General features: G+C 32.6%; 1 protein-coding gene and 2 non-coding genes across 3 annotated transcripts; all 3 read left to right on the top strand.

Annotated features, from left to right (window-relative positions):
• The first annotated feature begins 2,747 nt into the window (after positions 1 to 2,747).
• Positions 2,748 to 3,968, top strand: LOC114170391. Its single transcript, XM_028055868.1, has one exon. It carries the CDS (start codon positions 2,748 to 2,750, stop codon positions 3,966 to 3,968), a length of 1,221 nt encoding a protein of 406 aa, XP_027911669.1.
• A 6,914-nt stretch (positions 3,969 to 10,882) lies between these two features.
• LOC114170947 lies at positions 10,883 to 10,980 on the top strand. The gene has a single exon (XR_003601298.1). It is a non-coding gene; the product is annotated as a small nucleolar RNA Z157/R69/R10 (small nucleolar RNA).
• A 130-nt stretch (positions 10,981 to 11,110) lies between these two features.
• LOC114170952 lies at positions 11,111 to 11,194 on the top strand. Its single transcript, XR_003601303.1, has one exon. It is a non-coding gene; the product is annotated as a small nucleolar RNA R11/Z151 (small nucleolar RNA).
• The last annotated feature ends 20 nt before the right edge of the window (positions 11,195 to 11,214 follow it).

The following is an 11,214-nucleotide window of genomic DNA, read 5'->3' as shown; positions in this document are numbered from 1 at the left end:
TAACAGTGCAAGAAAATTGTCACATAACACAATTAACAGACATATTTAGATTCTTTTACAAAAATGGGTCGCTTTAACCCATTTATTACAAAAATGGGTCAGTCTACTAATTAATTACATAGCATGGTCAATTTACTAATGATTTGACTAGTTTTTTCACGAAAATGGATTAATTTACTAATTAATTACATCGCATGGACTGTTTACTAACAATTCGACATCTTTTTATTTTTTTAACTTTTATAATAATTTCTAAAGTTTTATATACATTTTTTTTTTTAAAATTAATAATTTGATTAAAATAATTTAAAATATTAAGTTTTAAAATATCAAAATTTTTTATAAAATTTTATTTAAAATATTTTTAATCAAAATTTATTATTGTAAATTTTATAATAAAATAAATATTAAGTTTTAAAATATCAAATTTTTAATAAAATTTTATTTAAAATATTTTTAATCAATTATTATTATTGCAAATTTTATAATAAAATTTAACATATTAATTTTTAAATGGTTAATTATGTTTTTCGTCCCTCAACTATTGTTAATTTTTTGTTTTAGTCCCTCACCTAACGTTTGCACTATTTTAGTTCCTGACGTTTTGAATTGGATGGAATTAGCAATTGACACCTAGATATTTACGATCCAAATCACCCTTGATATTATGGTCTTTAAAGTCTATAATAGGGCATTTCGTTCTACCACTTTGCTTAAAGACGTGAATGACCATCCAAACTTCTAATATTGACAATTAGCAAACAATCTTTGATTCTTCTTCTCACAACAGACTTCTCTTCCTTGTTTGTAAGACATAAATATGTCTATTGCAGCTATATTATGCGTTGATCACATATGTGGAATATAACCACTCCATACGGCTATATTTCTCTCCTTTTGCAGTCATCCTCTGAGCAATATCCTCCAAGTTAGGTAGGGGAAATCCTTCCACCTTGTTTCTAATATGTTTCTTCCTTAGCAATTCACTTTCCTCTACTTGTAACACTAAAGCGAGTATGGTCAAAGATGAGTAGGCCTGAAAACAAATACGACTTCCTATCCCCCAAGGGGAATTTCAGAATTTGCTCAACTTCTTCAATAGTAGACGCTAGCTGGAAATTTTGAAAAGTAAAACACCTCAAAGGTGGATCATAATACTGAATCAGAGGTGCAATTGCCTCACTGGGCACTTCTACCATGACCAAGTGTAATACATTTCCATACAAACTCGTGAAACTCTACGAAGCTCTGACACGGCGTCCGAGCCACGCTTCCCCGTTTCGGAGGCGCACCGGACACGGACACTCGTCGGAAGCGCACACGACGAGGTGTCAGACGCTATTTTTTGGGTCGGACACGGCCTTCTCTCTGGACGCGGAAAAGACACATTGCGGTGCTGCAAAAAGGTGGAATGTGGACGCAGTTGCAGAGTTGACACCGTTTACGTTGCAGGCAAATTCACGGAGAAGAGAAGACAGAAGATAGGAAAGGGAAAATAAAGCAAAAGAAAAAGAAAAATCTGAAAAAAAAACATTATCATATTCTTATCAATTTAATAATTTAGTTATTTTATATGAGATTTGTTTTAATTTTACGGATCCCCAAATAAATCTGTTCAGTTATCACATTTTCACTTTATCTAAAAATTTCTTCCTTCTTAATATAATATTTTATTTAAAGAGATTTTAATTTGTTTTATCAGTATATAATATATTATAATTAATTTTTATCTATAACATCTTTCATTTTTTATATGTAAATAAATATAAATAAATTACTAGATACATGTTCCGTATTTCAAATAAATATAAATAAATTACTTTATATAAAAAATAAAAAATAAAGATAAATATATAAATAATCTTAACTAAAAATCTTCATAAATTATATAGAATTAAAACTAAAAATTTTAATAAAATAATCCTCAAATATATCTATTTGAATTTGTTTATATTTTATTTTTTAATAACAAAAACCTTATACATGTCGTATAAATACATAACAAGACTTACACAATATACAAAGAAAAAAAAAATCAGTTAGAGGTAAAAGAAAGAAACGTTGAGATTTAGTGAGCGAAACACATAGTCATTGCAAGAAAGCTCTTGGAAGAAGAAGGAAGAAGGAAGAAGCTCGGATAGAAGAATAAGAAGAGATATATTTTGAGCATGAGAAAAAAGTAAATACTGAGAAGAAGAAATGTGTAGAAAAAGGTAAGTACTCTCTACATCTCTTCTCCTTCTATCCATTAAATTCTTTGCCTTCTATATTAAATGTTATCCACACACTCTTTTCCTTCTACTTATTAAATTCATCCATTAAATGCTAATAATTTAACTTTTTTAATACTTAATGTCATTCTATGCATCCATCATATTTGCTATAACTTATACATGTGAGGGTACTATGTTCCTTGTTCTTTTTACAATATAAAATAATTTAATAATTTAACATTACTTTAAAAATATATTATATTATAAATAATTATATTTTATATTATGATTAGATTATACAAGATACTTTATTAGTTTTTAATTTCAGATTTCAATACATATGCGTTACATAATTTTAATTTATTTTATAATTTAAATTATAAACATAAAATTATAAGTTTTATATTTTGAATTTAATTTTATAAATATATTATGTATAAAAATTATTTAAATTATATACTTTTGTTTTATTTTTAAATTTTAAATATTAATTAAATTTTGTATTTTCAATTTGTTTTATTATAGGAAATTAAGATGAGTAGACCTAATCAAGCTATTGAACAAGAAGATGAAACAAAATCTCTTTGGAGATATTTTACAAAGATAAGAAAAACTCTCGGTGGTGGAAACTATATGGTCAACTGTACTTTGTGTGATTTTGAATTTAATGGATCTTACACTCGAGTGAGAGCTCATCTCTTAAAAATTAAGGGAGAAGGGGTTAGAGTTTGTCCAAAGGTGAATCCGACAAAACTTGCTGAGCTTAAAAGATTGGATAATGAAGCAACTTTGAAAATTGAAAATTCAAAGAAGAAAAAGGTCTCTCTACCACCTGTATCTGAGGAAAGAAAGCAGACAAGCAGTGGTGGTGTTCACCAAAAACTCAAGGGTCCTCTAGAAGCTTCTTTCAACATTCAAGCTAGAGATGCTCTTGATTGTGAAATTGCAAGGATGTTTTATTCTTCAGGATTAGCATTTCATCTCGCAAGAAGTCCTTATTATAGGAGTGCCTTTTCTTACGCTGCCAATACTTCTAACCTTAGTGGATATGTACCACCATCATATAATAAATTGAGAGGTTCACTGCTTGATAAAGAAAGAGCTCATGTAGAAAATCTTCTGCAACCTATAAAGAATTCATGGAAGCCAAAAGGTGTGACAATTGTTAGCGATGGATGGAGCAACCCTCAAAGAAGACCTCTTATCAATTTTATGGCTATCAATGAGAGTGGACCAATGTTTTTGAAAGCAATAGATGGATCTGGTGAGACAAAAGACAAGGATTTTATTGCCAAACACATGAGAGATGTAATTATGGAAGTTGGACCAAAAAACGTGGTACAAATTATCACAAACAATGCAGCAGTATGTAAGGCAGCAGGCATGATCATAGAATCAGAATTTTCTTCAATCTATTGGACTCCTTGTGTAGTGCACACCTTTAATCTTGCATTGAAAAATATTTGTATGGCAAAAAGTACAGAAAGAAATAGTGATCTTTATGAAGAATTTTATTGGATCTCACAAATTGCTGATGATGCTACATTTATTAAAAACTTCATTATGGGGCACTCTATGAGATTATCAATGTTTAATAACTTCAATTCATTGATGTTTCTTTCTGTTGCTCCAACGAGATTTGCTTCAACCATTATCATGCTTAAAAGATTTAGAAGCTTGAAAAGAGGACTCCAAGAGATGGTAATTAGTAATGAATGGTCTGATTACAAAGAGGATAATGTTGATAATGCATGAACAGTCAGAGAAACTTTATTGAATGATAATTGGTGGATGAAGGTTGACTATATACTTGCTTTTACTGCCCCTATTTTCGATTTAGACGCTTCCCCGTGTCCGTGTCCGTGTCGTGTCCGTGTCCGTGTCTGGGCTTCATAGGTGAAACTCCTAGACTGTTGCTTTGTCATCAACTGACTTATAATCTTTCAGCCTTTTGTACCTCCGACCTTCTTTTTTTTTTTTTTGCAAAAATATGTCTCTTTTGGAAAATTGAAATCTTATTTGACTCCATAATTGTAGGCACGACTTACAAGATTTCAAAACTTATTCAATGCAAAAAATAAATGAAAACAATATGAATGAATGGATTATAATGAAAATTAAGTTAAGAAACATGCATGACTTATAAAACCAAAGTACAATGCTATATGTATATGTACGTTTTCTAAAGTAAAAGAAAGAGAAAAATAAAAATGAATATTGATATGTAATATGTTAAATGCCAATAACATGATGACATTAACATTTTATAATTTGAAGATTGAAACAAACACATATGCTCTGACTTTGTGTCCTATTATGTACAGGGAAAACCTATTTTGGGTCTATAAACTTTTACATGATTCTTTCATGGGTAACTCTAAATAATCTCATAGATCTTTAAAGATGTAGTCAACCTCAAGACATAATCCACAACGATAGGAAACCTAACAGATGTGGCATGTCAAGAGGAAACAAACTCTAGATGAAGTCTTCACAATAGCTAGGTAGATCTCATATCTAACATGATAACTGTTGGACGTTCACTCCCTATGGTGTGAAAGGAGCAACCTAAACCTATCCAAACCCAGGCAGATATAGAAAGATATAACAATTGTCATCTACCATATGGTGTTAGGTATTGGGCTCCCTTCCTATGTGGAGAAAAGATCCAAAACTTGAGAAGCACATGTCTCACTTAACCTAGTGGAGAGGGGGCTGCCAAATAAATAGAGAGGCAGAACAATAAAGTCAGAACACACTGAAAATCCTAGCACATATAGGGAGAGGTAGAGGGAAAAATCTGTTCACGTTTTTCACAGAGCTGCCACCGTAAAATTGACACTGCAGATTTGTTCACCGTTGGATCGGAGTGAAAATTTTACAGCATGTTCGAAACACATTATTCTTCATTCTGACTGGTCAGATTGTTCATATGAGGTCTGAGTTGGGAGATATTAATTTTGCATTGCAATAGTGATTTTATAGATTTTTCTTCTCTATTTGAAAGCTTTGTTGCTTTGCAATTTGGTTGGGTGTTGGCACTAATTTATGTTGTTGATTGAGGCTCTTTTGTACTCTTGTTGATCATAGTATAGCTATTTCTTTGGTCTGAACGACTCATAGTTTTTACTCTTGATTTGAAGGGTTTTCCACATTAAAAATCTTGGTGCCTTTATTTATGATTGTGGTGATTTATTATTGCTGCTTTTTTATTATTGTTTTCCCCATCAGAGTGGCATTAGAGATCTTGGTTGAACTATATTTACTTGCTTGAATGATGGAGGCAAATGCAAATATGGTTGCATTGAATGGTTCAAATTATCACTTGTGGAAGGGAAAAATGAAATATGTGTTGTTTGTGATGAAATTGCATCTTCTCGTATTTGCTACACAAAAGTCAAATTCTATGTCTAATGAAGAATGAGACTTTGAGCACTAATAAGTGTGTGATTTTATTTGGAAATATGTTGAAGATAATGTTTATAATTACATTGCTAATGAAACACATGTTAGAACTTTGTGGGAGAAGATTGAATATTTGTATGCTTCTAAGTCAGGCAATAATAAACTGTATTTGTTGAATTCCTTAATGAATTTGAGGTACATGGAGAATTCTTCTATTTCTGATAATTTAAATGAGTTTCAAGGGCTCCTAGATCAACTATCAAGAATGGGTATAAACTTTGATGATGAATTCTTGGGACTATGGCTATTGAATACTCTACCAAAGTCTTGGAAGATATTTCGGGTTTCAATTACAAACTCCGCCCGAATAGCATTGTTTCTTTAGATATGGCAAAAAGCGATTTTCTTAATGAAGATATGAGAAGGAAGGCACGTGGTTCTTCATCTCAATCTGATATGCTTGTTACAAAAATTAGGGGGAAAAGTCAAAAAAAGGAACCGAAAGGTGATAGAGAGAAAAGCAGGACCAAGTCCAAGTCAAGATACAAGTCAAGATACAAGAATATAGAGGGTCATTATTGTAATAAAACAGGGCAAATTCAGAAATATTGTTTTAAGTGGAAAAAGGACAATGCAGACAAGAAGCACAAGCAGAAAGAGAATGATTGTGGCGATGATCGTGTCACTACCACTACAGGTAGTGATCTTGTTCTTCTTCGTGACTTTGAGTTCGTTAATCTTGTATCTGATGAGAGCATGTGGATTATTGATAGTGATGCTACACTGCATGTTACACCTACTCAGGTCTCATTGGTGTTTGTATCTCCCTAATGATACCCCCTCCTTAAAAACCTAACCAGTGGTATCAGAGTCGACGGTTAAAACCAGCTCATACGAGTGCAATATGGTTCTTGTATTGAAAGTCTTCCTGACAAGGCTTATAGGTAGGTGTGTCCCGTTAAAAAGAACGACAATACAGAAAAGGCAGAAGAAAAAGTACTCGTGGTTGGGAATACTACCGCTAGAGGGGGAGTGTACCAATGTGGTTGAAGGGACTCACACTTGAGGGGGAGATTGTTAGGAATCCAAATGTGAGTCTAAGTTCCACATTGGCTAAAAATGAGAAAGTAGAGCACTATATAAGGATAAAGACCCATAAACTCATTGCTTTAAGGTTTTATGTTGAGAGTGGTGTCAATGCCTTATGTGGTTGGGCTTAGGTCTCATTGGTGTTGTTTGTTCTCCCTAGTGAAACCCCCTCTGTAAACCTAACAAGTGGTATTAGAGCGGAGATTGTTAAGAATCAAAGTGTGAGTCTAAGTCTCACATTTACTAGAAATGAGAAAGTAGAACACTATATAAGAATAAAGATTGCCTTAAGGTTTTGGGTTGAAAGTGGTGTCAATGCCTTACGTGGTTGGGCTCAAGTCTCATTGGAGATTCTTAATGTTCGAAGAATTAATGGAGATTTCATATTAATTCTTTGAAACTTAACCATTAACCAATAAACATTCTTGAGAGTATCTAATGAGTAAAAAGTGAAGAGATGAAATTATAATTTTTTTAAAATGAATTATATATCAAATACAACTTATATTAAATGAGTACGTTGAGGGTTTAATCGGTCCGACCTCACTACGCGCCTGGTTGAAACCTCAGTACGTTGAGGGCTTAATAGGTTCGACCTCGCTACGCGCTTGGGTAAAACCTCAGTACGCTAGGGCTTAATCGGTCTGACTTCACTACGTACTTGGTTAAAACCTTAGTACGGTGAGGGCTTAATCGGTACGACCTCGCTACGCGCTTGGTTAAAACCTTAGTATGCTGAGCGCTTAATCGGTCTAACCTCGCTACGTGCTTGGTTAAAACCTCGCTGAGGGATTAATTAGTCTGACCTCGCTACGTGTTTGGTTAAAACCTCAGTACGTTGAGGGCTTAATCGGTCTGACCTCGCTACACGCATGGGTAAAACCTCAGTACGTTGAGCACTTAATCAATCTGACCTCACTACGCGCTTGGGTAAAACCTCAGTACGTTGAGGGCTTAATAGGTCTGACCTCGCTACGCACTAGGGTAAAACCTCAGTACGCCGAGGGCTTAATCGGTTTGACCTCACTACGCGCTTGGTTAAAATCTCAGTACACTGAGGGCTTAATCGATCTGACCTCGCTACGTGCTTAGTTAAAACCTCAGTACATTGAGGACTTAATCGGTCTGACCTCGCTACACCCTTGGTTAAAACCTCAGTATACTAAGGGCTTAATTGGTCTGACCTCGCTATGCGCTTGGTTGAAACCTCAGTACGCTGAGGGTTTCACTAGACTAAGGGTTTCATTAGTTCGACCTGCTTCAGTACGCTGCGAGCTTCAGCGGTCTGATCTCGTTACATGTTGGGTAAAAGCCTCAACATACTAAGGGCTTCGTCGGTCCGACCTGCCTCAGTGCGTTGACTAGTGCGACCTTGTTACATGTTTGATAAAACCTCAATATTTCGAAGATCCTACCAATCTGAGATTGCTATTGTTGGTTCAAAACTCCTATCTTAAAACAAATATTAAACGCTAATTCAATCGGATCGACGTCTAGGAAGGATAAGTTTATGCGTGATATTCGAAAAGAACAACGTCAACTCATAGATTTGCACCTTTTGAGTTAACTCATCAACTCCCATTTTAAGAGTTGTCAACTCAGACTCTTTATCCTTTAGAGCCTTTTTAGTCTTAGAAAGCTTGGCCAGGTTAGATCAGAGCCTGTCAACCTCTTATTTAGCAACATCCAAATCTGTCGTAAACTTTAATTCCCTCTGCTTTGAGGCCCTCAGGCGATCAATCAAGAAAAGAGAAGAGGCTTCAACTTGATGTAGGGATCGTAGCAACCCTTCGTGAATAGAGGTCGAATCATGTTTAGAGAGAATCACATCATCCGCTAAGGATGAATTGTTTACTCGCTCATGCGCCACATGTTTAAATTCATCATCCCAAAAACTCATTCTCTAGCCAGAAGCATCACCCCCATCTACTTTGACAATCTCAATAGGTCGATCGTTGGAATCCAAAGCCTCAAGGGCGTCCTGTGTAACCTAACAAGTGGTATCAGAGCGGAGATTGTTAGGAATCAAAGTGTGAGTCTAATTCCCACATTGACTATAAATGATAAAGTAGAACACTATATAAGGATAAAGATTGCCTTAAGGTTTTGGATTGAGAGTGGTGTCAATGCCTTATGTGGTTGGGCTCAGGTCTCATTGGTGTTTGTTCTCTCCAGTGAAACCCCCTCTATAAACCTAACAAGATTAGATGAATCATTTCTTAATATTCGAAGAACTAGTGGAGATTTCATATTAATTCTTTGAAACTTAATCATTAACTAGTAAACATTCTTGAGAGTATCTAATGAGTAAAAAGTGAAAGAGATGAAATTATAATTTTTTTTAAATGGATTATATATCAAATACAACTTAAAACTATCATTTTTAAGGAGAAATTCAATACTCAATTATATATATTTTTGTTAAATTAATAACAATAATTAAATACATAAATTTTAAGTGTATTATTTTGGCCCCTTCAAATTTGTTTGATGAATATCCGCTACCGGATAAAACACATGTAAACCAATCTTTAATCAATACTATACTCGTAGGTATAAATGTGCATTCAACCATAAAGATCCATGAAAAAGATAGTACCCACTCTCTTTTGGCCCTTCATGGCTTCTCTCATAGGGATGACAAAAATACTCATGTCCGTGGGTATCCGCGAATAAAATCTGTGTCAGATAGTTGGTACACGCATGTATTTGTTACCTGCAGGTAGCAGGTATTTTAATACCCACTTATAAACAGGTCGGGTGCGGATATCATATTATCCGTACTCGCGAGTACCCGTTACTTGCAAAAAAATAAAAATAAAATAAAATTTATGTTTTATTAAGTTAAATTTTAAAATTAAAATTAAATTTATATTTTATTACATTGGATTAAATTAAATTATATTTATATTTAGTTTAATTTATATTTTATTTGAATTTTTTTTGTAATTTTATTTAAATTTAATTTTAAATATTTATAAAATATTTTTAAAAAATATTTGTGAGTATTCACGAGTATCCACAAATTTTAAAATACCAACGAGTATTTTTAAAATGGATACTCGCGTGGATAGCAAGACAAGTAATTGATAATTTCTGTGTTGCAGGTCGGGTTACTTATATGCACTATCCATGCTCGACCCGTTAGAATAAATTAATGAATTAATGATGTTAAGTGCAAATTTTTCTAGGATCCTCATTTTAGAATTATTATACAGTATTTCGTTATCTTACCTTCTATTATTTTGTTTATTAGCTAGGACTATGATATTACAAAGAGTTTGTACTATAAATCCAACCTTTATAATTACATTTTTTTTAATTTACCTTTATTAAAGTTTTCATTAACATATTTCTATTTTTTTATTTTTAAAATGTAATTTTAGTTTTTCTAACAATATTTTAATGAATGAGCTGAATATTCATCACTAACGAAATTGTTAAAAATAAATTCAAATTTTATTAAAAGTATACTTTTAGTTAATATTTTTGTATTGATTCATTACAATTTAAAATAAAATTTATCCAATTTGTCACCGTAATTAAAAAAAACCTTTAATCACAGGTATAAATTGCTTATCATTATCTAAAATGTAATTTATATGTTTAAAAATACTAAAATATAATATATATTTTAAAATTTATTTATCAAACAATGCTAGTTATTTAAAATAAATATCTATTGTGAATATTGTATATCCTAAAATATAGCTAAAATATGTATGAAAAATTATAGTAAAAAAATAAATATTAGTGGAGTTTTTGAGTAAAAATCTACGCGATTAATTATTAAGCTCGTTTGCTTAAATTTAAAATTAAAGTTACTTATTACAAAAACCTATAATATTTTTATCATAAATTAGGGGTTTATAATTGTATATTTGGGCTTTAAGTTCCAGCCCAGTCCAGATTTCTCGCATCCGTGTTCGGCTCAAGATCCATAAACCCTAATTTAGTCTTTGACACTCTCATTCTTCACTGCCTATTTGATCGAACCTATTGTCTCATCTGTTTCCATCTTCATCTTCGTCACTCGTTTAGGGTTATTCGTGTTCTATGATTTCGAGTCTGAATGTTTCTGAAAGTTCAGCCTTTATGAAATTGAGTTTCGGTATTTTATGATTTTTAACGTCTCTGCATATTCTTGCTTTCTAAGATGAAATTCTAGGTTATGTTTGTGTGCAGTGACGAGGCAATTTTGTGGACTAGAGTTTCTGATCTGGGTAGTTACCCAGAAGTTGATTATCAAACCCTTGGCTGTCTGAGCACATCATAGTTTCAGAATTTAATTATTTTATGAACATTTTTCATTTTCCAAAATAATTGTGTTGGAACTCACCCTTTTTCAGATGTGATTGATCTTTTGTAATGTAAGTAAGCTGAATTGGCTTGAGAAAACAATCTGGCTTATGATGATAATTCATTTATCTTAGCGGATTTCAGTGAGATTTTTATCAATGATCTGATTGTTACACACACTGAAGCCATTGATCGATTGTTTTTAAGA

The sequence above is a fragment of the Vigna unguiculata genome, chromosome 11, assembly GCF_004118075.2.
Source record: "Vigna unguiculata cultivar IT97K-499-35 chromosome 11, ASM411807v1, whole genome shotgun sequence".
NCBI lineage: Eukaryota > Viridiplantae > Streptophyta > Magnoliopsida > Fabales > Fabaceae > Vigna > Vigna unguiculata.
This window is presented reverse-complemented; position numbering and strand designations above follow the sequence as displayed.

What these genes read in the sequence shown, in the direction of transcription:
- LOC114170391 (XM_028055868.1), top strand. Translation starts at nt 2,748, where the DNA reads ATGAGTAGACCTAATCAAGCTATTGAACAAGAAGATGAAACAAAATCT.